Source organism: Gnatocerus cornutus, chromosome 3 (assembly GCF_029298725.1).
Source record: "Gnatocerus cornutus isolate USDA-ARS CGAHR chromosome 3, icGnaCorn1.1, whole genome shotgun sequence".
Taxonomy (NCBI): Eukaryota; Metazoa; Arthropoda; class Insecta; order Coleoptera; family Tenebrionidae; genus Gnatocerus; species Gnatocerus cornutus.
In genome coordinates, this window is record NC_142235.1 from 18,472,943 (window position 1) to 18,500,688 (window position 27,746).

Below are 27,746 nucleotides of genomic sequence, written 5' to 3' on the forward strand. Positions count from 1 at the left end.
GTGATTAACTAAGGCAGAATTATAATTTCATTTGTTTAGGCAACCCCCTATACAGAAAAGTTGTCAGGTCAATCTAACTTTGACAGTTTTAAAATCAATTATCTCGCTTCCCTCAAATATTTACAAACGCGCCCTTTCTTTCTGTTTGACTTAATTTACAAAAAACGGTTCATCCCCCGTGCTCATTATTAAAATTGAATGCGGATCGATGCTAATGTAAATTTTTAAGGGATGCTTTGCGAGTTGGAAGTCGATGTTTGCCCGTTACTTTCAGGGGTTGAAAAGTTAATCTGACAGCTACGACAGTTACGTATTAAATTAGAAAAAATGGGGGATGCGTCGGCTTGTAATGAGGGTTGATGGAAGTGCAGTGAAATGTGCTAAAAAAGAAAGTGGCGTTAAAAGCTTCAAGCACGAATTTTACATGTTTCTGATTTTAAAATGTGACATCCAAGGGTGCTATTATTCACCCTCAAAACGGGGTGTACGTAATTACCCCTTCAAAATCGTTTTATACAAACAAACTCCATAAATCCTCACGCCAAACTCTCCATCAATCAAACAAACTTTTCCTTAAAATCACTTTATTTTAAAAATATTATATTATTGTACTCGCAGCGTAAATAAATAGTCACGTGATGAATGACATCACGTCACGTGGGCTCGCTCTCCGCCTTCTTATTGGTTATGCTTTGGACAATGAGGTTAAGACAGTCGAGGCTGGAGGCAGTGGTGCCAACGTCAAAACCTGAAAAAAAAATGGAGGATGAGTAACGACCGCCATGTTGTACCACCCAAGTAATGGCGGCTTTACAAATCATTTCACTTTGTACTATTTCAAATAACACCTGAACTTTGTGTATCTTCGTATTTATTTTTATACCTCATTATTTTAATAGTTCGCATAAATCAGTAGTCTGGTGGCGGTGTAAAAGGAGCGGCACTGTGCAAACAGAGGGGGATTGACCGAAATGGGCCCAAATTTCTTTGTACACAGAAAAAAGTCTATAAAATTGAAAAAAAATAGATTTTTGTGAAATTTTGGGCTTCGCTCCCTTTAATATGGAGCATTTGTTCGGTTTTACTTTCTCGTTGTGCCGCTCCGTTCTGCCCGCTCCCAAGCTAAGGTCTAAAAGCGTCCAGCCGCCATCTAGATGGCTTTGACAGGCCAGATCTTGTAATGATACAATTTACAAAGTTGGGTTTATTTATATCTATAAAATATCGTTTTACTCGTTGATATGTATTTTTGGACGCCACTGACTTTAACAACTATTTGAATAACAGACGATAGACGTGCGTTTTTATTTTTTCACGCTCGTGTGACATATACTGACTATAATTCGCTCCATTTTATGACTTTTCGGCAAGTTATGGACGTCGCGATTTTTTTCAACAACTTTTGACGTGTCAACATGATTTTTTACTGAGATAATCGGTCGATTCGTTTACGTTTATTTTTAATGTTGGCGCTGAGAAGTCATTAGAAATCTAGAAAATAAATAAAAAAAAGTAGGCTGGGAAAGAAAAAAAACCGGCCAATGAAATTAATTGAACGAGAGCTCGGACGGCGATATTTGTCTTTTAACCTCACTTATCTCACAACTGTCATTTCAACGCAACAAAAAGGGTTAATAACGGACGTACGTTTCTTTCCCTCTCGCCGACTCCGAAACTGTTTTCACCGGCCGGAAATACAAGAGGCGGATCTTGTTCTTGTATCCACTCCACTTAAGCATATCTGGGCAATTTGTCTATTTCGGTGGTATTTTGACTGAGCCGACGAAATCGGTCTTTAGACACGATTTAGGCATTAGAGCCACCACACATCTGGAATCTTTTAAAATAAGTGATGTTGTCTTCGTAAACAGGCGAAAGTTGGATGATGTATTTCCAGTTGGGAGAAAAAACGATTTTATTTATGCTGATGTTTTCGTCGAAATTGCTGATTTTTATCGGGGGGTGGTTTATTGATCTTTGCTGAAGTAAACAATGGTAAAAATAAGGGAAGAAGATGATGTGGTGTTATGGATGGAGACGGGTTGTCATCGATATTATGGAAAGAGAATGGGAGGATTATTGGGGATTATGTTTTCGTGTTATTTCGATTGGCGTACGAAATTTTAACGCTAAATAAAACGAATTCCAAGGTTATAAGCAGAACCGTAATTTTTATTAGTTTTACAGTTTATAAAAGTTTTTTGTATTCGCTCCCAAAAATTGCTATTTGCGGACTCATTTAAGTCCCGAAAATGAGTCTTTATTGGACTCAATTCCAAAAATTTACCATGACGAGTAACAAAACATAGTAAACAATTTAACAACTTCAGTTGATCGAATAACACATTTTTCTACGCGTTCGGTACTTTTTTTTATCAGGATTCAGAATTTTACACAAAAAACGCCAATTTTCTGTGCTAGAATTTTATAATTTGGTATAGTTAATAAGTATCTTCACACGGATAATCTCAATAAATTTGATGTTTCAGCCACCATGTTATGACAAGTGATAAAATAAATAAAAATCGAAAAAAAAAAATAATTTTTTATTCTACTAAAAATAATAATAAAGCCTCGGAGACATTAGAAGATCGTAAGATTTTTAGATACGGAAAGCTCAGAATCAGAAAAACCTTTATTAAAATACGCTTAAAAAAAAGCTACTTTACGGACTCATTTAAGTCAATAAAATGTAATTTTTTCAGACTCAATCCCAAAGAGCCTCGAAAATGTTAGAAAATCTTCACATTTTTATAGATTCAGGAGGTTCAGAGGCAGAAAAATCATTTTTAGTATACGCTCCCAAAAACAGCTTTTTACGGACTCATTTAAGTCCATAAAATGAGAGCTTTTCGGACTCAATCCCAAAATCCTCGGAAATGTTAAAAAGTTCTTAGATTTTTAGATGTGGAAAGCTCAGAGGTAGAAAAACTTTTTAGTGAACGCTCCCAAAAATAGCTATTTTACGGACACATTTAAGTTCATAAAAATGACACTTTTTCGGACTCAATGCAAAAAAAATATCATGACAACTAAAAAAGCTTCGTTACCTAATTAAAAAATACATTTTTAGGTTTTTAAGTCAATTTAATACAATTTTCTTGAAGTTTTAGGTTTTTTTTAATTTTTAAATTTTATGCCAAAAACGTCAACTTTCATGCTATAATTTTATTATTTGGCACAGTCAATAAGTGTTTTCAGAAGAATAATTTCAATTAATTTGGTTGCTCAAATTCAGTTAGCCGAATTATAAAGAAGAAACAAAATTTTCGAAATTTCTGACTAGTCATAAAAATTGAAATTTCTAAAATTTGTCTCTTCTGTTCTAAAATTTTGAAAATTAGCACCCTTAATAAGCCAATTTAAAAGAATAATCTCCATACATTTGAATGTTCTAGGAGTACAATTAGCAGAATTAGAGTAAAAAAGTTCGTAAAAATAAAATTTTCTAAAATTCGTTTCTTCTGTCTTATTTAAGTTTATAAAATTTAGTGATTTTACATTTTTAGAGGCCTAAGAAGTTATCACATAACTAAGCGTAGCTAAAATAAGTTAAATAACTTATTTATCATATTTTTTCAGCCACCCTGTATGGCAAGTGCCGGAAAAAATAAAAATCGAAAAAAGATACTTTTTTATTAGTACTAAATATTTTTAGAGCCTCGGAAATGTTAGAAAATCCTCAGATTCTTAAATAGATGCAGAAAAATCTTTTTTAGTATACGCTTCCAAAAGCAGCTATTTTACGGACTCATTTAAGTCCGTAAAACGACACTTTTTCGGACTCAATTCAAAAAAATTACCATGACAACTAATAAAACTTTGTGTTACCTAATTAAAAAATACATTTTTAGGTTCTTAAGTCAATTTATTACAATCTTCTTGAAGTTTTAGGTTTTTTTTAATTTTTAAATTTTATGCAAAAAACGTCAACTTTCTATGCTATAATTTTATTATTTGGCAGTCAATAAGTGTTTTCAGAAGAATAATTTCAATTAATTTGGTTGCTCAAATTCAGTTACCCGAAATACAAGGAAGAAACAATCCAAAAAAGCTGCCATGACAGCTAATCAAACGCATTGGTGAAACACAACAATTAAAAGTTTGTTTTATCTAATAAAAAATAAATTAAAGCAACGACTAGTCCACACAAAAATGTATTTATTCCTTCAGTTTTTGGTAGGATTATTTATATTTTTTACTTTGTTTAAATTGTCTTTATAAACTGCAGATTCATTCAAAACTCTATGGAACAAAACAATTTGTAACCCCGATCGATCATTCCGGGGTTTGGCCGCATGAATAAACCATCCTCGGTACGGAAAAGCCCGTTTTTTCGTATTTCAGTGCGACCAAAAATAATTTTTACAGCCCCCGGTTTCTCGCCGTTGCTGTGTTAATTCCGGCGTAAATTCTACATCGGTGATTATCTCTGGTATTTAACAACAGTCGTAAACTCTTAATGGAAGTCCATTTATCCTTTGACATCTTTATAACGCGAAAGGAGGAGATTTTCTTCGGAGTTTATTGATGTCTGGGCGAAAAAAGAAACGAGTGGAAACAAAACACGCACGATAATAAAGAAAAAAAAATTGGAAAGACGGGAGTCTGGAGAGATGATTAATTTTTTTCTTGTGTTTTATTATCACCTATTGCCGTTTAATTTGATCTATTTTTCTCCAGGGGCGACTCTGTTGAGAAATTATGGATGTTTAGAATGCGGATAAAGTATCTAGAGCTCTTGAGCCTAAAATACTCGAAAATCTTAATTCAGTCTTGTAACAATTAATTTTATTGAACGTATGAACGTCGGCCAACTCGCGCCAGAAATTGTCATTTTTTCTCACCCGATAAACTTTATCCCATGACCCGGAACAGATCTCCCTTTTTTTTCCTCCACATTTATTCAATTCTAATTTTAACCGTTCGTGATTCCGGACGAATTCCTGGGATTTATCGAGTTTCCGTTCGAATCTATCGTTTCCAAAATCCTCGTCCCAATTTTATATAAAAAAGTGTCGCATGTTTAAAGATGGCGTCTTAAAAGTTAAAATATGTCACGTGTCGGGGGTGTTTATAAACATATAAATCTTGAAAGGGAATATTTAATACGCCTAAATATACTTAAAGGTAGCGGATGTTGTAAAAATCGGATCGGTCTCGAGAGAGAGAAGAGGGTGGTGGGAACGCCGCCACTTATGCAGACAAAGTACCTGTCAACAGTTATTTTAGTACCCGGGAAATCACACTTGAGAGCTAAAAGCGCCGGCTTTCGACCAAAAGTGCAAGAGTTTATTTTGATGGGGGGCAAGAAAAAACAGATTGGAGAGAAATTTACTAATTTCTTTGGATTAGGTCCTCCAATAAAATTCGTAATTTTGGGGATTTTCGTGCTAGAGCTATGAAATTTGGGGAAGTTACTGTTTTTGAGTCGTGTGTGTATTAGATCCACCAAATTGCAGAATTGTTGAGCGAAAGACACTAATTTTAGAAATTTTTATTTTCGAAGACAAACAAAATTTCTGGCCTTGTCTAAAATTCGTAATTTTGGTGATTTTAGTGCCACAACTATGAAATTTGTGGAAACTACTAAGTTTGAGTCGTATGTTAACTCCGTCAAATTGCAGAATTATTGAGCAAAAAACACAAATTTTAGAAATTTTCATTTCCAAAACTTGGCTAAAATTTTTAAAATCCTCCTATAAAATTCGTAGTTATGGTAATTTTCGTGCTACATTTCGTTCTGCAAATTACTATTTTTGAGCCGTGAATCAACTCTACCAAATTACAAAATTGTATCCCGAAAGACACAAGTTTTAGGAATTTTAATTTCGAACAGAAAGTAAAAATTTTCGGAATCCATCAATAATATTCGTAATTTTGGCAATTTTAGTGCTACGACTATGAAATTTAGAAAAGTTTCTATTTATGAGTCGTCTATTAACTCCTCCAAATTGAAAAATTGTAGCTCAAAAGACACAAATTTTAGAAATTTTATTTCGAAGATGAACTAAAATTTTTCGAAATCCACCAATAAAATTCGTAGTATTGGTAATTTTAAGTGGTACGGCTATGAAATTTAAAGAAGTTACTATTTTAGAGACGTGTATTAACTCCTCTAAATTGCAAAATTGTAGCTCAAAAGACAAAAATTTCTGAAATTTTCATTTCGAAGACAAACCAAAATTTTTCAAAATCCACCAATAACATTCGTAATTTTGGAAATTTTAGTGCTGCGACTTTGAAATTTAGGAAAGTTGTTACTTATGAGTCGTCTAATAACTCCTCTAAATTGTAAAATTGTAGCTCAAAAAACACAAATTTTAGAAATTTTATTTCGAAGACGAACTAAAATATTTTGAAATCTTACAATAAAATTCGTCCTTTTGGTAATTTTAAGTGCTACAGCTATGAAATTTTAAGAAGTTACTATTTTAGAGACGTGTATTAACTCCTCCAAATTGCAAAATTATAGCTCAAAAGATACAAATTTTAGAAATTTTTATTTCGAAGACGAGGCAAAAATTTTGGAAATCCACGAATAAAATTTGTAGTTTTGGAAAAATGTGGTTTTAATAAAATTAGGCAAACTAACTATTTTAGAGACCTGTATTATTAACTCCTCCAAATTGCAAAATTATAGCTCAGAAACACAAATTTTAAAAATTTTTTTTTTGAAGACAAAGCAAAAATTTTCGAAATCCAACAATAAAATTCGTAGTTTTAGTAATTTTAGTGCTACAGCTATGAAATTTAAGGAAGTTACTTACTATATCTGAGTCGTCTATTAACTCCTCCAAATTGCAAAATTGTAGCACAAAAAAACAAATTTTAGAAATTTTTATTTCGAAGACAAGGCAAAAATTTTCGAAATCCACCAACAAAATTCGTAGTTTTGGTAATTTTAGTGCTACGGCTATAAAATTTGGAAAAGTTACTATTTTAGAGACGAGTATTAACTTTTTCAAATTGCAAAATTGTAGCGCAAAAAATACAAATTTTTAAAAAGTGTTATTTCGAAGACAAACAAAAAATTTTCGAAATCCACCAATAAAATTCGTAGTTTTAGTAACTTTTGAGCTACGGCTATGAAATTTAGGAAAGTTACTACTTCTGGGTCGTTTATTAATTTCTCTAAATTGCAAAATTGTAGCTCAAAAGACACAAATTTTAGAAATTTTATTTCGAAGATAAACTAAAATTTTTTGAAATCCACCAATAAAATTCGTAGTTTTGGTAATTTTAAGTGCTACGGCTATGAAATTTAAAGAAGTTACCATTTTAGAGACGTGTATGACTCCTCCAAATTGCAAAATTGTAGCTCAAAAGACAAAAATTTCTTAAATTTTCGTTTCGAAAACGAACCAAAATTTTTCAAAATCCACCAATAACATTCGTAATTTTGGAAATTCTAGTGCTACGACTTTGAAATTTAGGAAAGTTGCTATTTATGAGTCGTCTAATAACTCCTCTAAATTGTAAAATTGTAGCTCAAAAAACACAAATTTTAGAAATTTTATTTCGAAGACGAAGCAAATTTTTTTTAAATCTACCAATAAAATTCGTAATTTTGGTAATTTTAGTGCTACGGCTATGAAATTTTAGGAAGTTGCTATTTATGAGTCGTCTATTAACTCCTCCAAATTGTAAAACTATAGCGCAGAAGACACAAATTTTAAAAATTTTATTTTAAATACGAAGCAAAAATATTTCCGAAATCGACCAATAAAATTCGTAGTTTTGGTAATTTTAGTGCTACGGCTATGAAATTTTAAGAAGTTACTATTTTAGAGACGTGTATTAACTCCTCCAAATTGTAAAATTATAGCTCAAAAAATATAAATTTTAGAAATTTTTATTTCGAAGACTAGGCAAAAATTTTGGAAATCCACGAATAAAATTTGATAAAATTTTGATTTAATAAAATTAGGAAAACTATTTTAGAGACCTGAATTATTAACTCCTCCAAATTGCAAAATTATAGCTCAAAAATACAAATTTTAGAAATTTTTATTTTGAAGACAAAGCAAAAATTTTCGAAATCCAACAATAAAATTCGTTGTTTTTGTAATTTTAGTGCTACGGCTATAAAATATAGAAAAGTTACTATTTTAAAGACGACTCCTCTAAATTGCAAAATTATAGCTCAAAAATACAAATTTTAAAAAGTTTTATTTCAAAGACGATCCAAAAATTTTCGAAATTCACCTTAAAAATTCGTAATGTTGGTCCCGTTAGTGCTACGACTATGAAATCTAGAGAAGTTACTATTTTCAAAACGTTCGGTAAGTCATCCAAATTGCAAAATTATAGCTCAAAAAACACAAATTTTAGAAATTTTCATTTTGAAGACAAAGCAAAAATTTTTGAAATCCACCAATAAAATTTCTAGTTTTGGTAATTTTAGTGCTACGACTATAAAATTCATAGAAGTTGCTATTTATGAGTCGTCTATTAACTCATTTAAAATGTAAAATTGTAGCGCGAAAGAGACAAATTTTAAAAATTTTCATTTTGAACACAAAGCAAAAATGTTCAAAATTCATCAATAAAATTCAATTTTTGGTAATTTTAATGCTACAATAAAATTTAGAGAAGTTACTATTCCTGAGTCGTCTATTAACTCTACCAAATTGCAAAATTGTAGCTCAATAGACCGGAATTTTAGAAGACAAACAAAAATTTGTCAAAATCCACCAATAAAATTCGTAGTTTTGGTAATTTTAGTGCTACCGCTACGAAATTTGGACAAGTTATTATCAAAGATCTGTTTCTTACGTGTGCTAAATTTCAAACTTCTAGATTAAGAAAGCGAATTTTTAAAACACTTTTAACCGTATCTAAAAATCAGCTTCATTTCTCATTAAAAACCTCCGTCTCTCATTAAATTCCGCGCATCGAAATAAATCTCCCTCGACATCTATCCCTCGCGACCAACACATGTTCGTTTTGTAATTTTAAAACTTCGACTTGTTATCATCTTCTTTTAATCCCACACTCGCTGAAAGACCTGATTTATGACGAGACAAAGCGCAATTCAAAAAATCATCACCGCCCATCTAATTATTCCCGATTCCGTGCCAAAAACTAATCAGCGTGAATTATTGATACGAGAAGTGAAAAAGAAACGAGAACAGATGCGAACTCAAGAAAAAACAGGTGGAGAAAAACTGCAAAAACGTAATCGAGTCTGTTGTGATTCTGGACAAAAAAAGGTCGAAAGTTAGCAGAGATTGATCGAATGTCAACTTTAAGCGGTGATTAAGTGGCTTTTAAAGGGTTCGTGGAGATTTCATCGATCGGAGGTTGGCAGCGGCGAAAATTAGGACACTTCAAGCTACGAAATGTCACATGGCAGAGCTGCCAACTCGGGAAAAAATCCAAAGCTGTTTTCCAGGACCGGAATTCCATTTCCGGTCTGGGAATTGGGTTAGCGTGGCTATTGTGTTTCGCGTGCGCTGTAATTACTTCGAATGCGGTCCTGTCTCTCCAACGATCTACAAAGAGGCTGTATGATCTATGGAGGGCTTTATATACTTTAGCCAAGTAGCAGACGGCGAATAAATAAAGTAGATGGGCCAGATGGATGTAATACTATTATTACCGTTGTATGTGCGACGAAATGTGATTTAATGCCGTGTTTGCGGCCGATAAATTCAACGATACAAGAAGTGGAGTTTGATGGATAGTTGCGAACCTGGCAAATTCTACTTTTTGCGCCGTTTTTTGATAGATGAGGAATCTGTTTTGGGTTTTATAGAGGGGCCTATTCAGAAAAGTGCGCGGGTTGAACAAACAGAAATGTACGATGCGGAGGGAATAAATTTATAGGGGTGTAATGGATTTTCGAAGAAGGCGAACGAATTGCTTTTGTCACGACCGAAATCGTTGATTTATTGACACGGTTTTATGATTGAGGTGGGAAAGTGTCAACAGGCTCTGAAATTGGAAATCTGTTGGCAGCACTGCGACTTTGATACGAGGTTACGTCTCAAATTACTTAGTTTCTTTAACTTTGAGTTTAAATTGATCGTAAGATATTAAATGGGGCCAACTCGAAAAGTCATAACCATAGCGCAATAAATATGACGTTTATACTTTCAGTATGACATGTTGATAGTTAAATAGTCGACAGTAGCCAAAATGCTATTTGACTCGAATCGTTAAGTGCATTCCTAAAAAAACTCGCTGTTAGGTTGCCAGAAATCTCCGAATTTTAGAGCATAAAAAACTTGTTTGTTTAAAATTTTGGATAATTAAAATTTCGCATTTTATATTTTAAAGAGAAACGGAGAAAAATCTCCCAATGAAAGTGTTTTTATGGTCCTCTAACAAAAGTTTCTTTCGTTGATTTATGGTCTAGAAGCAATATATTACATATCGAGGTCTGAAACTGCTAAACTTGCTAAACGAGGCAATTTAGATATCGAATCTTTACAGTAATAAAAACGCGTGTCTTTTCATGTTGGCGATTTGTAATTTTCAAAGAAAACAGTTTTGGGCGCAAAAACAGAATTTTACGGTCAAATTAACAAACCAAGCAAACCAAAAGTTTCCACCATGTTCTAAAAAATTCTTAACTTGGTCAATTTTCATTCAAAAACTGTGAAATTTAATGGAGTTACTACTTTGGACCCGCTTATTTGCTGTGCTTAATTTCAAAATTTTTAAACAAGAAATTTTCATTTTCGCACAAACCAAAGATTTTCATCATGTCGTATAAAAATTCGTAATTTGGACAATTTTAATTCTAAAACAATAAAATTTTAAGAAATCTATTTCTTATGTGTGCTAAATCTCAAAATTTTAGAGCAAACATTTTTTTATTTTTTTTTTATTTTTATTTTTACAAAAACCAATAATAAATAGCAACTCCCCAAAATTTTATAGCCGTAGCACTAAAATTACCAAAATTACGAATTTTATTGGAAGATGTCGAAAATTTTTGCTTCGTATTTGAAATAAAAATTTCTAAAATGTGTGTCTTTTGCGCTACAGTTTTGAAATTTGGTAGAGTTAATACACAACTCAAAGATATTAGTTTCCCCAAACTTCATCGCAAAAACGCTAAAATTACCAAAACTACAAATTTGATTGATGGGTTTTGAAATTTTTTGGTTCGTTTTCGAAGTGAAAATTTCTAAAATGTGTGTCTTTTAAGCTACAATTTTATAATTTGGAGAAGTTAATAGACGACTCATAAATAACAACTTCCTAAAATTTTATAACCGTAGCACTAAAATTACCAAAATTACAAATTTTATTGGTAGATTCCAAAAATTTTTGCTTCGTATTTGAAATGAAAATTTCTAAAACTTGTGTCTTTTGCGCTACAATTTTGTAATTTGGAGGAGTTAATAGACAACTCCTAAATAGCAACTTATCTAAATTTCATAACCGTAGCACCACAATTACCAAAACTAAAAATTTTATTGTTGGATTTCAAAAATTTTTGGTTCGTCTTCGAAATAAAAATTTCTAAAATGGGTGTCTTTTAAGCTACAATTTTACAATTTGGAAAAATTAATAGACGACTCCTAAGTAGCAACTTTCCTAAATTTCATAGCCGTAGCTCTAAAATTACCAATAGGAATATTATTGGTGAATTTCGAAAATTTTTGCCTCGTCTTCGAAACAAAAATTTCTAAAATTTGTGTCTTTTGCGCTACAATTTTGCAATTTGGAGCAGTTAATAGACGACTCCTAAATAGCAACTTCTCTAAATTTAATAACCGTAGCACGAAAATTACCAGAACTAAAAATTTTATTGTTGGATTGCAAAAATTTTTTGTTCGTCTTCGAAATGAAAATTTCTAAAATTTATGTCGTTTGCGCTACAATTTTGCAAAGTAGAGGAGTTAATAGACGACTCAAAAATAGTAAATTCCCTACATTTTATAGCCGTAGCACTAAAATTACTAAAACTACGACATTTATTGGTGAATTTCGTAATCTTTGCTTCGTCTTTGAAATGAAAATTTCTAAAATGTGTGTCTTTTGCGCTACATTTTTGCAATTTAGTAGAGTTAATACACGAATCAAAAATAGTAACTTCCCTAAATTTCATAGCCGTAGCACTAAAATTACCAAAACTACGAATTTTATTGGTCGATTTCGGAAATTTTTGCTTCGTATTTAAAATAAATTTTTTAAAATTTTTGTCTTCTGCGCTATAGTTTTACAATTTGGAGGAGTTAATAGACGACTCATAAGTAGCAACTTCCTAAAATTTTATAGCCGTAGCACCAAAATTATCAAAATTACGAATTTTATTGGTAGATTTAAAAAATTTTTGCTTCGTATTTGAAATAAAAATTTCTAAAACTTGTGTCTTTTGCGCTACAACTTTGTAATTTGGAGAAGTTAATAGACGACTCCTAAATAGCAACTTCTCTAAATTTCATAGCCGTACCACCAAAATTACCAAAACTAAGAATTTTATTGTTGGATTTGAAAAATTTTTTGATCGTCTTCGAAATGAAAATTTCTAAAATTTGTGTCTTTTGCGCTACAATTTTGCAAATTAGAGGAGTTAATAGACAACTCAGAAATAGTAAATTCCCTACATTTTATAGCTGTAGCACTAAAATTACCAAAACTACGACTTTTATTGCTGAATTTCGTAATTTTTGCTTCGTCTTTGAAATGAAAATTTCTAAAATTTGTGTTTTTTGTGCTACAATTTTGCAATTTGAAGAAGTTAATAGACAACTCATAAATAGTAACTTCCCCAAATTTCATAGCGGAGCACTAAAATTACTAATAGACATATTATTGGTAAATTTCGAAAATGTTTGCCTGGCCTTCGAAATAAAAATTTCTAAAATTTGAGTCTTCTGCGCTCTAGTTTTACAATTTGGAGGAGTTAATAGACGACTCATAAGTAGCAACTACCTAAAATTTTATAGCCGTAGCACCAAAATATCAAAATTACGAATTTTATTGGTAGATTTAAAAAATTTTTGCTTCGTATTTGAAATAAAAATTTCTAAAACTTGTGTCTTTTGCGCTACAACTTTGTAATTTGGAGAAGTTAATAGACGACTCCTAAATAGCAACTTCTCTAAATTTCATAGCCGTACCACCAAAATTACCAAAACTAAGAATTTTATTGTTGGATTTCAAAAATTTTTCGCTCGTCTTCGAAATAAAAATTTCTAAAATGTGTGTCTTTTGCGCTACAGTTTTGCAATTTGGTAGAGTTAATACACAACTCAAAAATATTAGTTTCCCCAAACTTCATCGCAAAAGCGCTAAAATTACCAAAACTACGAATTTGATTGATGGGTTTTGAAATTTTTTGGTTCGTTTTCGAAGTGAAAATTTCTAAAATGTGTGTCTTTTAAGCTACAATTTTACAATTTGGAGAAGTTAATAGACGACTCATAAATAACAACTTCCTAAAATTTTATAGCCGTAGCACTAAAATTACCAAAATTACAAATTTTATTGCTAGATTCCAAAAATTTTTGCTTCGTATTTGAAATGAAAATTCCTAAAATTTGTGTCTTTTGTGCTAAACTTTTGCAATTTGAAGAAGTTGCAAAATATTTTGGAGTCGTGTATTTACTCCTCCACATTGCAAAATTGTAGCGCAACATTTTTTTAGAAATTTTCATTTTCGCTCAAACCAAAAAAAATCTAAATCCATTAGAGTAATCTTATAGTACTAGTCCAAAAAAGTGTTTTTTTTTTCTTACCTGAATTAGCTTGCGGATACCTCGTCTCCCCGAACTGCTGCAGCCGATCCGCCACGAACTGCGCCGACGAGCAATTCTGAAAACCAAACAAACTAAAAAAACCAGAATCGTAGCAATTTTCTCCGGGATTGTCCCGTCACGAATGATAGATGTGAGCCTCAAAGAACAAGACTCGTCATTTTTCTTTACGAATTCATTTTATAACTCGGTTTATTTTAGAACAATGAAACTATTGAACGACCGCCAAAAAGAATCAACTCTTCTCTTCTTTCGTAACACTTTTCGCTCGTTAATTCCTCAGATTACTTTGTTTATTTGCTTGGGCTTTTGGCGGAAATCTTCGAGAGCTGAGTTTTCCAATTAACACTCTCGTACGATTGTGATACAACATGTTTCGATTTTCAGTAATTTCAGGACGGTGTCTGGCGAGATTCCAGGATGTTGGAACGAACACGACAGACATTGGATTAATAGCCGCAACTAACGGACAAGATTCAGATTAAATTCCAGCGTTTTCATAACAGTATTAATGCGAGCCAAATTTATGCGAGAGACAGTGCAATGGCTCAAAGATCCACAAAGACTGTCCAGAAAGTTTCGCTTCTTTCCTTTGGCACCGCTTCAAGCGGCGTGGACTTTTGAACGTAAAAAATCTACATTTCCTCATCGCTCCAAATGAAAAAATATGAAAGAAATTTTTCATGGGAGGACGTCATTGATTTACGACCACGCTGGGCATCTGGCACAACTCTCGAAATGTCGTGTAAGCGATTTTTATTCTTTCGTTTACGCCTACGAGACAGGTTATTTGGAAAAATTGCGAAAAAATCAGGGGGGCGTTTGGAAAAACGGGATGAAATGGGGCTTGAGGAGGAGGGTCTATTTTAGAGGGTCCAGAGATAATCTGGAAGGAATTTACAAGAAATCTACAAGGAATCTAAAAAAATATTTTAAGATTTATGGAGATTTTTGGAATTTCTACCGTGTCGTATAGAAATATTCGTAATTTAGGTAGTTTTGATCAAAAATCATTAATTTTGGGGAGAAGTTATTATGCTAGATTTGTTTCTTACTTGAGCTAAATTTCAAAGTTTTATACCGAGAAAGAAGAGTTTTATCATTTATTTATTTCTATCAGTTCGTAAATTTGCCAGTTTTAATTATCAATGAAATTTTGTGAAGTTACTACTTTGGACCTGTTTATTTACTAGACTAAATTTTAAAATTTTAGAGTAGAAAAGAAATTTTCTTTTCTTATAAAAATTTATAATTTGGGCAACTTTAATTGTAAATCAATAAAATTTTAAGGAGTTACTACTTTAGACCTGTTTATTTATTACAATAATTTTGGAAATTTTGAAGCAAGAAAAAAAACTTTCAGAAATTTCAATTTTTAAAAAACCTTAAAACTCTCTCCGTTTCGTATAAAAATTCGTTACTTGAACAGTTTTAAGTCTAAAACAATGAAATTTATATGAGTTACTACTTTGAGCCTGTTTATTCACTAGACTAAATTTCAAAATTTTACAAAGTAAAAAAAGAGAATTTTTAGACTTTGGCAAAATCCAAAAATTTTTATCTTTTTGTATAAAAATTCGCCGCTTGAGCAATTTTAATTCTAAATCAATTAAATTTTGAGGAGTTACTACTTTAGACTTGCTTATTCACTACACTAAATTTCAAAATTTTGGAGCAAAAGTGAAAACTTTTAGAAATTTTAATTTTCGCAAAATCCAAAAAAAAATCCCTTTCATAGGAAAATTCGTAACTTGGGTAGTTTTAACTTTAAAACACTAAAATTTATAGGAGTTGCTACTTTGGACCTACTTGTTCACTAGGCTAATTTTCAAAATTTTAGAGTAAAAAAGAGAATATTTAGAAATTTTAATTTTGACAAATTCCAAAATCTTTTCGGATCAAATTTCATAACATGACCAATTTTAATTGTAAATCAATTAAATTTTAAGGAGTTACTACTTTGGACCTGTTTATTCACTACACTAAATTTCAAAATTTTAATGTAAAAAAAATTTTTTTTAGAAATTTTGATTTTGGCAGAATCCAAGAATTTCTACATGTTCGTGTAAAAGTTCATAATTTCGGCAATTTTAATTTTAAATGAATGAAATTTTGAGAAGTTACTTCTTTTGACCAACTTATTAACTACACTAAATTTCAAAATTTTGGAGCAAAAGAGAAAACTTTTAGAAATTTTGGCATAATCAAAAAATTATCTCCGTTTTGTATAAAAATTGGTAACTTGGGCAATTTTAATTCTAAATCAATGAAATTTCGAGGAGTAACTACTTTGAACCTGTGTATTTGCTAAACTAAATTTAAAAAATTTAGAGTAAAAACGAGAATTTTTAGAACTTTTAATTTTGGCAAAATCCAAAAATTTGTACCTTTTTCTATAAAAATTCGTCGCTTGAGCAATTTTAATTGTAATTTAATGAAAATTTGAGGAGTTACTACTTGAGACCAGCTTATTAACTACACTAAATTTTAAAATTTTGGAGTAAAAAATAAAACTTTTAGAAATTTTAATTTTGACAAAATCCAAAAAATTCTTTCCGTTTCGTATAAAAATTCGTAACTTGGGCATTTTTATTTATAAATCAATGAAATTTATATGAGTTACTACTTTGAACTTGTTTATTCACTAGACTAAATTTCAAAATTTTACAGTACAAAAAGAGAATTTTTAGAACTTTTAACTTTGAGAAAATCCTAGAATTTCTATTTTTTTTGTCTAAAAATTCGTAACTTGGGCAAGTTTTACTCTAAATCAATACAATTTTAAGAAGTTACTGCTCTAAAACACCTCATAGACAACACTAAATTTCAAAATTTTAGAGCAAAAAAGAGAAATTTTAGAAATATTGATTTTTACACAAACCAAAAATTTCTACCGTGTCGTATAAAAATTCGTAATTTGCGTAGTTTTAATTCTAAAATTATGAAATTTGAAAGAGTTATTACCTTAGATCTATTTCTTACGTGTGTTAAGTTTCAAAATTTTAGACCGAGAAATAAATCTTTTAGAAAATTTCATTTTCGCGCAAAACAAAAATCTCTATCTTTTCGTATAAAAATTCATGATTTAGGTAGTTTTCATCTTAAATCAATGAAATTTCGAAGAATTACTACACTAGAACTGCTTATTTACTACACCAAATTTCAAAATTCTAGAGCAAGAAAGAAAACTTTTAGAATTTTTTATTTTCCCACATAACTAAAAATTTGCACCGTGTCATATAATAGTTAGTAATTTGAGCAGTTCAAATTTTAATTTGAAACTTTTCGGTTTCTAGCTTCTAAAATGTCCGATTTACCAACGTCAGATTTATAAATTATATGTTTTTTTAATACATATCTCAAGATTTATAATTATATTAAATAAATGCACAAAACTGCTGTAATCTAGGTAGTAAAATTATTACAATAATAAATAAGCACAGTCGGCTTACATAGTTAACTATCAAACTAGCAAAGTTGCAACGACAATTCGGTCGCTTTGTATTTAGTTAATCATTAGAATGTGCTAATAACAGGAGATTGAACCAAATTACGATATAAAGTGGTAATTTACGCCAAGAACTTAACTGTGCGAGACAAGTAAATAAACTTTCAGCTCCGGAAATATCTAACATGCTAAAAGACATTTTTATATTTCATTCCTTTTACAAATTATAAATACATCTCGTCATCCTAAATCCTAGAAGTTTTATTTTTTATCAAACAAAAATTCTAAATTTATCTCAAGTACCACTCGTAAAGTAAATTAAGATTTCATTGTCAATTTTCAAAACGATAAAACAAAAAGATTGTAAAACCGACAATGACAATTTACGATTCAACCTCAATAATTATAAAAATAATCCCACTTTAGTTCCGCTAATTATTTTTTCCTCGTTTCATTTTTTTTGATTTGATGAAGACATCCACAAGTTGAGAATGCAATAAAACTTGTTTTTCATTTTTCTTTTTAACCGCTGGCATTTTTCCATATGTCGCGGCTTATTTGTAGTTTTTTATTTAGTAATTTATTGTTTGAAATTTTTTGTTTACCGATCGATGGCCATTCAGGGCTCGCTTTATAATTAATTCTTGTTTCCCTTTCATTTTCGCACGAACCAAACATTTCTATCGTTTCGAATAAAGATGCGTAACTCGGTCAGTTTTTATTCTAAAATAATGAAATTTAGAGGAATTACTATTTTGGGTCTTTTTCTTAAGTGTGCTAAAATTCGAAATTTTAGAGCAAGACAGAAAATTTTTGGAAATTTTCATTTTCACCCAAACCAAAAATTTCTATCATTTTGAATAAAAATTCGTAACTTTACTAGTTTTTACTCCAAAATAATTAAATTTTGAGGAATTACTCTTTTGGGCCTTTTTTCTTAAGTGTGCTGAATTTCGAAATTTTAGAGCAAAGAAGAAAATTTTTGTAAATTTTTATTTTCATCCTGACCAAATATTTCTATAATTTTGAATAAAAATTCGTAACTTGGCCAGATTTTATTCCAAAATTATGAAATTTGGAGGAATTTTTATTTTGGGTGCGTTTTTTAAGTGAAGCAAATTTCACAATTTTAGAGCAAGAAACAAAGTTTTTAGAAATTTTCGTTTTCGGACAAACCAAAAATTCCAATCGTGTCGACTAAAAATTCGTAACATTTTTTATTTCAAAATAACGAAATTTAAAAGAATTACTATTTTGACTCTGTTTTTTAAATGTGCTAAATTTCAAAATTTTAGAGCAAGAATAAGAATTTTTCTAAATTTTCATTTTCGCCTAAACCAAAAATTTTTATCATTTTGAATGAATATTTGTAATTTGCCCAGTTTTTACTCCAAAATAATGATTTTTAGATAAATTATTGTTTTTGGTCAGTTTTTTATGTGTGCTAAATTTCTAAATTTTTGAGCAAGAAAGAGAGTTTTTAGAAATTTATATTTTCGTCCAAACCAAAAATCTCTATCATTATGAATAAAAATTCGTGACTTAGGCAGTTTTTATTCCAAAACAATGAAATTTGGAGAAATTACTATTTTGGATCCGTTTCTTAAGTGTAGCCAATTTCAAAATTTTAGAGCAAGAAAGAGAGTTTTTAGAAATTTTCATTTTCAAACAAACCAAAAATTTCTATCAATTTGAATAAAAATTCGTAAATTGACAGTTTTAATTCTAATATACTGAAATTTGAAAAAAATACTCTTTAGAGCCTGTTTCTTAAGTGTGCTTAATTTCAAAATTTTAGAGCAAGAAAAAGAATTTTTGGACATTTATTTTCGCGCAAACCAAAAATGTTTATCATTTTAAATAAAAATTCGTAACTTGGCCAGCTTTTATTACAAAATTTTGAAATTTGGAGAAATTACTATTTTGGGTCCGTTTCTTAAGTGTAGCAAATTTCAAAATTTTAGAGCAAGAGAGTTATTAGAAATTTTCATTTTCGAACAAACCAAAAATTTATATCAATTTGTATAAAAATTGGTAACTAGGCCAGTTTGTATTCCAATATAATGAAATTTGAAGAAAATACTCTATAGAGCCTGTTTCTTAAGTGTGCTAAACTTAAAAATTTTAGAGCAAGAAAGAGGATTTTTGGAGTTTTATTTTCGCTCAAACCAAAAATGCTTATCATTTTAAATAAAAATTCGTAACTTGGCCAGGTTTTATTCCAAAACAATAAGATTTGAACAAATTACTAATTCAAGTCGGTTTCTTAAGTGTAGCAAATTTCAAAATTTTAGAGCAAAAAAGAAGAGTTTTTATAAATTTTTATTTTCATCGAATTTACAAAATTTTCAGAGTATCGTATAAAGCTTCGCAATTTGGGCAATTTTGACTCTAAAACAATGTAATTTTGAGGATTTACTGTTTTAGATCTGTTATTTCTATGTGTAAAATTTCAAAATTTTAGAACAAGAGAAAAATTTTTTAGAAATTTTTATTTTTGAACAAACCAAAAATTTCTATCGATTTGTATAAAAATTGATAACTAGGCCAGCTTTTATTCCAATATAATGAAATTTGAAGAAAATACTCTATAGAGCCTGTTTCTTAAGTGTGCTAATTTTAAAAATTATAGAGCAAGAAAGAGAATTTTTGGAAATTTATTTTGGCCCAAACCAAAAATGTTTATCATTTTAAATAAAAATTCGTAACTTGGCCAGGTTTTATTCCAAAACAATAAGATTTGAACAAATTACTAATTCAAGTCGGTTTCTTAAGTGTAGCAAATTTCAAAATTTTAGAGCAAAAAAGAAGAGTTTTTATAAATTTTTATTTTCATCGAATTTACAAAATTTTCAGAGTATCGTATAAAGCTTCGCAATTTGGGCAATTTTGACTCTAAAACAATGTAATTTTGAGGATTTACTGTTTTAGATCTGTTATTTCTATGTGTAAAATTTCAAAATTTTAGAACAAGAGAAAAATTTTTTAGAAATTTTTATTTTTGAACAAACCAAAAATTTCTATCGATTTGTATAAAAATTGATAACTAGGCCAGCTTTTATTCCAATATAATGAAATTTGAAGAAAATACTCTATAGAGCCTGTTTCTTAAGTGTGCTAATTTTAAAAATTATAGAGCAAGAAAGAGAATTTTTGGAAATTTATTTTGGCCCAAACCAAAAATGTTTATCATTTTAAATAAAAATTCGTAACTTGGCCGGGTTTTAATTCCAAAACAATAAAATTTGGACAAATTACTAATTTAGGTCCGTTTCTTAAGTGTAGCAAATTTCAAAATTTTAGAACAAGAGAAAAATTTTTTAGAAATCTTTATTTTTGAACAAACCAAAAATTTCAATCATTTTGTAGAAAAATATTTAGCTTGCCGAGTTTTAATTTTAAAACCATGAATTTTGAAGAAGTTACTATTTTAGGTCTGTTTTTACAATGTGTAAAATTTCAAAATTTTAGAGCAAAGAAGAGAGTTTTTAGAAATTTTTATTTTCATAGAATTTCCAAAATTTTCAGAGTGTCGTATAAAACTTCGCAATTTCGGCAATTTTGACTCTAAAACAATGTAATTTTGAGAACTTACTATATTAGATCTGTTATTTCTATGTGTCAAATTTCAAAATTTTAGAACAAGAGATAAATTTTGTAGAAATTTTTATTTTTGCCCAAACAAAAACAGTAATAATTAATTGTTCGAAATTTTTTGTTTACCGATCGATGTCCATTCAGGGCTCGCTTTATAATTAATTCTTGTTTCCCTTTCGATTTTTGACCCTTTAACTCGCCCTTCCACCCGTGAACCCAATTTTCCGCTCCAATCGATCACATGAATACCACCGATTCGGTAATTACAAATTACCCGAATTGAAATTTCTTAGTGAAAATGCATTACTTGCTCGTTATTCTTCGTTATTGGCATTATTTCAACGCGTGTTTAAAACGCCATAAAGCTGGCATTTGACTCTACAGTAGCTGTCAACGTTTCAAAGTTTTCGTTTTGTAAACTGGCTCGTATAGCTTTCAGCTTAAGCCACCGCAATTATAAATTAAAAGGAGATTACGCGCTGGAGACGTTCCTCAGGACCCACCAGGAGGAAAGGGAGCGGTGTGCCGCAAGGAGCGGTTTCAGGACCGATTCTATCCAGAGTATTTAAAAAAATATATGAAATGTGGAGTCCCTCTTCCCGGTTTTATTCCCCAACCAAATATCCTTCCTTTGAAAACTCATTGACAGCCTCAAAGCACGTAATTTGGTTAAAGCGCGAACCCGGAATCGAGTTAATTGTGTGCCACGTGCATATTTACGTAGCTATAAATATAAGACTAGAGCGAATTAGAGAAAAACAAATAACTCGAAAGCTATTGTTCCCAAAGAATATACAGCGCGGTTTATTAAAATTAGAAAAGTTCCAGGGACTCGTTTAATAATAATACGAGCATGAATAGTCAAATACAGGGCGGTTTGCGGGTTAAAACCAATAGTGGCGTTACTAAGCTAGAAATAACGTCATCAAATCAATTTGACTAAAAATATCATCCGTGGTCGTAAACGAAGACATCCACGAATATTCTCAACATCGCATTACGAAACGGTCTATAAATTCGCCGTTTAATTGACGCGCTCTTAAAATATTAGATTTTGTCTGAAGATTAATTATGGCGGGAATGTCCCCTCGCTAGCACCAAAATAAAAATCCATGTCGAAACATGCGAGCTCTTAAAATTGTCATTATTAAAGTTACGAGTGAGATTTATATTATTCAAAAGTAAACATGTGCGGTCCATGTGTCGGGACGTTGGGCCACAATACGATACGCTATAAATGTTCACATGCAATTATTGTTTGTGGAAGAAACAATGTTACATAAGTGGCGGTGACGAAAGTGTCTAACAATTAGAACGAAGAAAAAGTGATGAATGGGGATTTGGTTTTTTGATTACGTTGGTAGCACTGTTCAGTTACAAACACACGTTTCTACAAAGTGAAACATTATAAACAGAAGAGCACAGTGAAATCCTAAGTTACGAAACATGTCGTACTAACAGAATTTTTGGATTTTTTTTTCAAAATTTTCACTGTGTCGCAAAAAAATTCGTAGCTTGGGCAGTTTTAATTATAAAACAATGAAATTTAGAAAAGTTATTATTTCAAATATGTTCTTTAAGCGTGCTAATTTTCAAAATTTTAGAGCAAAAAAAAAATTTTTGAAAATTTTCATTTTTGCTCAAATCAAAAATTTCTATCGTTTTGAATAAAAATTCGTAACTTGACCAGTTTTTACTCCAAAATAATGAAATTTGGAGGAATTATTATTTTGAGTCTGTTTCTTAAGTGTGCTAAATTTCAAAGTTTTAGAACAAGGAAGTTTTTAGAAATTTTTGTTTTTGCAAATACCAAAAATTTGTTCATTATGATTAAAAATTCGTGACTTAACCAGTTTTCATTCCAAAATAATGAAATTTGGGAGAAATTACTATTTTGGGTCTGTTTTTTAAGTATGCTAAATTTCAAAATTTTAGAGCAAGTAAAAGAGTTTTTAGAAATTTTCATTTTTGCATAAACTAAAAATTTCTATCATTACGAATAAAATTCGTAACTTGGTCAGTTTTTATTCCACAATAATGAAATTTTAAAAAATTACTCTTTTCGGTCTGTTTCCTAAGTGAGCTAAATTTCAAAATTTTAGAGCAGGAATGAGAATTTTTAGAAATTTTCATTTTCACACGAACCAAAAAATTATACCATTTCGAATAAATATTCGTAACTTGAGCAGTTTTATTCCAAAATAATGAAATTTGGTGGAATTACTATTTCGGATCTGTTTCTTTAGTGTGCAAAAAAAAGAATTTTTTAAAAAATTTCATATTCGCACAAACCAAAAATTTTTATCGTTTTGAATAAAACCATGCCAGTATTCCAAAATACTAAAATTTAAAGAAAATACTCTTTAGGGTCTGTTTTTTAAGTGTGCTAAATTTCAAAATTTTAGAGCAAGAAAGTGATTTTTTGATTTTCGCCCAAAGCAAAAATTTCTGTCCTTTTGAATAAATACTCGTAATTTGGCCAGTTTTTGCACCAAATTAATAAAATTTGAAAGGATTACTAATTTAGGTCTGTTTCTTAAGTGTGCTAATTTTCAAAATTTTAAAGCAAGAACGAGATTTTTTGGAAATTTTGATTTTCGCCCAAAGCAAAAATTTCTATCATTTTGAATAAATACTCGTAATTTGGCCATTTTTAGCACCAAATTAATAAAATTTAGAGAAATTATTATTTTGAGTCTGTTTTTAAGTGTGCTAAATTTTAAAATTTTAGACCAAGAAAAGGAGTTTTTAGAAATTTTCATTTTTGCACAAACCAAAAATTTCTATCAATTTGAATAAAAATTCGTAAATTGACAGTTTTAATTCAAAAACCATAAAATTTAGAGGAGTTGTTATTCCAGATTTGTTTCTATAATGTGCTAATTGTCAAAATTTTAGAGCTAAGAAGAGAGTTTTTAAAATTATTTTTTTCGTGTACAAATCAAAAACTACCACAATGTCGTATAAAAATTCGCAATTTGAGCAGTTTAAATCCTAAAACAATGAAATTTTGAGGAGTTACTACTTCAGATTTGTTTTCTACTTGTGTTAAATTTCAAAATTCTAGAACAAAAGAAAAAAAAATTTGAAATTTTTATTTTTGCGCAAACCAAAAATTTCCACCGTGTGTTATAAATTCGTAACTTGACCAGTTTTAATTCCAAAATAATGAAAATTGTAGGAATTTTAATTTCAAGTCTTTTTTTTAAGTGTGCTAAATTTCAAAACTTTAGACCAAAAAAAAAAATTTAAACTTTTTATATTCGTGCAAACCAAAAATGTGTAGGAACGTTTAGCTACTTTACGATTTATGCCGCAAATATTTACATCTAATGATTGTTTGACGAAATTGAACACTTCAATGTTAACAAATTTAAAAAAAAAAAAGAAAAAAAAAACAAAATGTCAGGTGTGGGGTTCGAACCCACGCTCTCTTTCGAGAACCAGAGCTTAAATCTGGCGCCTTAGACCGCTCGGCCAACCTGACTTGAAATGAAATTTACTGTCTGTCATATTTAAACGACACGTCATTATCAAAAAGAATACCTCATCATAAATTAATATAAAAATTGAAATCGACACAATCACACCGATAAATTGCTATTTTTGCCGTCTTTTACATTTTTCATACTTATCCCACTTTTTTGGTCCCTCACTGTACTGGCTGTATTAGCAGTCGCGATTTTTTGAACATCCCAAATTGGTTGTCGCCCTCCTAATTAAAATTCGAACAATCCCGCCATCTAAACACTTCAAAAATTTATTCCCTCTCATTTCAACCCCCAAACAATTACACTTTCTTCCCCCACTAGCATCGATTTTCTGTGTAGCTGAAGATGTTTCGAGCCTCGAATGGGCCATTGTTCCCTTAATATGTGCCTCATTGTTCTTAAACATTAATTAAAACAGCTTCCAACAGCAATCGACTTCCATAAATAAAATAAGGGCGTCCGACTCGCTTCAACCCTCCGTTCGACTTACCACGTAATTGGCGTTGGACGAGATGATATTTTCTGTTTCGGACGGCGTTTTTGCACCTTGGAGAATCTCTTCGAGGTATTCGATATATTCGATGGCACTTCGGAGGATTTCCACTTTGGGGAGCCTCTGGCCGGGGTTGTTGCATGTGCGGCGTTTTAGGACTTCGAAAGCTTCGTTCACCTGAAAGTTCAAGTGCTCAAAAGTTCCCTTCGAAGTTCTAAGTAAGCTTTGAAATTAAACGGAAAAGTTGGTATGTTGGTAACTCTGCTTGTCTAACTGACAGTTTGAGGTTAGACCAATAGCGTCACTCGAAAATGACAAATGATAAGTTAAAAGGCGGCGAAGTAGGCTTTGGAATTTGAGCGAACTTTCCCGACGGGTGCACATGACAGTGCTACCAACTTGTCAAAATAGTACTTAGGAGGGTTTTACTGTTACGATGGGTTGGTAGTACTGCTTTTAATCATTCGTTCAAATTCATAGAATGTTTTTTTGGAAATTGAAAATTACGTTTAGGTAGTTGAAATTAAAAATTTATGCTCCCTTTTGACAGTAATTTTTTTTGTCAAATTCGAAATAATAATTGTCAATCAAATTTATTCAAACTGGCTAGTGCTAGTCAACTTATTTATAGAAAGGCGGCGTAGTTTCCAAAAATTTGATGTAAAAAAAAACAAAGAATACATATAGAATAAAAACAGAAAACAAATAATACAAATAATGAAGAAATAGAAAACAAAATCGAAAAATTGTAATCATTGATCACATTCAAGCCACTTTTCAATTATTTTCCAATGAATTTAATATTTTGTTTGCCGTTGCGTATCGCACACACCAAAAATTTCTATAATTTTGAATAAAAATTCGTAACTTGGCCAGTTTTTACTCCAAAATAATGAAATTTGGAGAAATTCTCATCTTGAGTCTGTTTCTTAAGTGTACTAAATTTAAAAATTTTGGAGCAAGAAAGAGAGTTTTAAGAAATTTTCATTTTCGAACAAACCAAATATTTCTAGCATTTCGAATAATAATTCCTAACTTAACCAGTTTTTATTCTTAAATAATGAAATTGACTTGGATCGGTTTATCAAGTGTGCTAAATTTCAAAATTTTAGAGCAAAAAGGAGAATTTTTGGAAATTTCCATTTTCACCTAAACAAAAAATTTCTGTTATTTAAATAAAAATTCGTAATTTCGCCAGTTTTTATTCCAAATTACTCCAAATTGGAAAAAGTACTAATTTGGGTCTGTTCCTTAAGTGTGTTAATTTTCAAAATTTTAGAGCTAGAATGAGTTTTTAGAAATTTTTATTTTCGCACAAATCAAAAACTTCTATCATTCATAATATTTAGCCATTTCTTACTACAAAATAATGAATATTGGAGAAATTACTATTTTGGGTCTGTTTCTTAAGTGTGCTAAATTTCAAAAATTTAAAAAAGAAAATGAATTTTTGTAAATTTTCATTTTCACCTAAGCCAAACATTTCTATCATATTGAATAAAACTTTATAACTTGGCCAGTTTTTTTTCCAAAATTATGAAATTTGAAGGAGTTACTAGTTTAGCTCTGTATCTTATGTGTGCTAAATTTCAAAATTTTAGAGCAAGAAAAAAATGTTTTGGAAATTTTCATTTTCGCACAAACCAAAAATTTCTATCATTTCGAATAAAAATTCGTAACTTCGCTAGTTTTTATGCCAAAATATTGAAATTTAGAAGAATTACTATTTTGGGTCTGTTTCTTAAATGCGACAAATAGAGTGCATATTGAGAACTTTTCATTTTGCGCAGTGCTACCAACTTGTAAAAATAGAACTTATGGGGGTTTTGTTATGATGGTTGGTAGTACTGCTTTTAATCATTCGTTCGAATTCATGAAATGTGTTCTATTTTTTTGTAAATTGAAAATTATATTTAGGTAGTCGAAATTAAAAATTTATGCTCTACTTCCTTTTAACAGTTGAGCAATTTTTTTCAGTCAAATTCGAAATAACAATTGTCAATCAAATTTATTCAAAAATTGGCTAGTTCTAGTCAGCTTATTTTTAGAAAGACGGCGTAGTTTCTAAAAACTTGACGTAAAAAAACAAAAATTACGAAGAATTCTTAAGAAAATAAATACAGAATACAAATAATGAAGAAATACAAAACAAAATCGAAAAATTGTAATGATTGATCACATTCAAGCCACTTTTCGATTGTTCTCCAATAAATTTTTCATTTTTTTCGCTGACGTTTCGTGTGTTTCTAACCTTCCGCAGCCTCCTCCTCTCCCTCAGCGTCGCGGCCTTCCTCCTGTCAATCGCCACCGTCTTCTTCTTGCACGCTTTACAGGCCCACGTCAAACATTTCCTGGGGCCGTTTTCACAATTATTATTCTGCGGTTCCAACACATGACTTAACTCCTTCTCGTCCTCACTTTCCACCGAACTTTCCGCACTCGCGTACCCCGTATCCGACTTTGCACCTTTTTCTTCATTCTTCAGTTTTTTGCCGTCGTGGTAAAAGAAACGGTTTTGGTAAAAATTCTGGTAGAAGTTCATCGCGTCTACCACACACGAATCACACACACGCGTCCGGGGGATTTCTACAAACTAAAATTTCAAATTTGTCTCTCCCTACTTAAACACGACGTCTTCGTCTAGGAGGCGGCCGTGGCGATTCGTTGTTTTTTTAGGGAAATTCAGTGGAGTTTCGGAGGTCGCGTGTGTTAAATTGATGCGATTTGTTGAAATTAGAGAGATTTATCAGGTTGGCTGGGGAATTAATTTTGTAATATTTTGATCGAGACGGCTTTGGGAACGCCCACGGTGTCTGACTTAGCCAATGGAGGGGCGAGGCTCGCGCGAGACACGCCCAGAGTTGAGTAATGATGATTTTTCACACACCAGAAAGCAGATTTTTTAGCACGCCAATTAAAATTAATTAATTCCGCGAGTTTAATTCAATTAACCAAATTACATCACGTTCCATCCAGGCTTTATTAATAATTTCTCCTCC

The 27,746-nt window shown here is 30.7% G+C and overlaps 1 protein-coding gene and 1 non-coding gene across 2 annotated transcripts; both read right to left on the bottom strand.

Moving 5' to 3' along the window:
- Positions 1-567: 567 nt before the first annotated feature.
- Positions 568-27,444, bottom strand: nau (myogenic-determination protein nautilus). The gene is made up of 4 exons (XM_088032719.1): positions 26,999-27,444; positions 24,745-24,924; positions 13,701-13,776; positions 568-748 (listed from the first exon to the last, which is right to left on the bottom strand). The coding sequence occupies exons 1-4, from the start codon at positions 27,287-27,289 to the stop codon at positions 654-656; spliced, it is 642 nt and encodes a 213-aa protein (XP_087888845.1). The 5' UTR covers positions 27,290-27,444; the 3' UTR covers positions 568-653.
- On the bottom strand, positions 24,167-24,250 carry TRNAL-UAA (transfer RNA leucine (anticodon UAA)). Its single transcript has one exon. It is a non-coding gene; the product is annotated as a tRNA-Leu (tRNA).
- Positions 27,445-27,746: the final 302 nt, after the last annotated feature.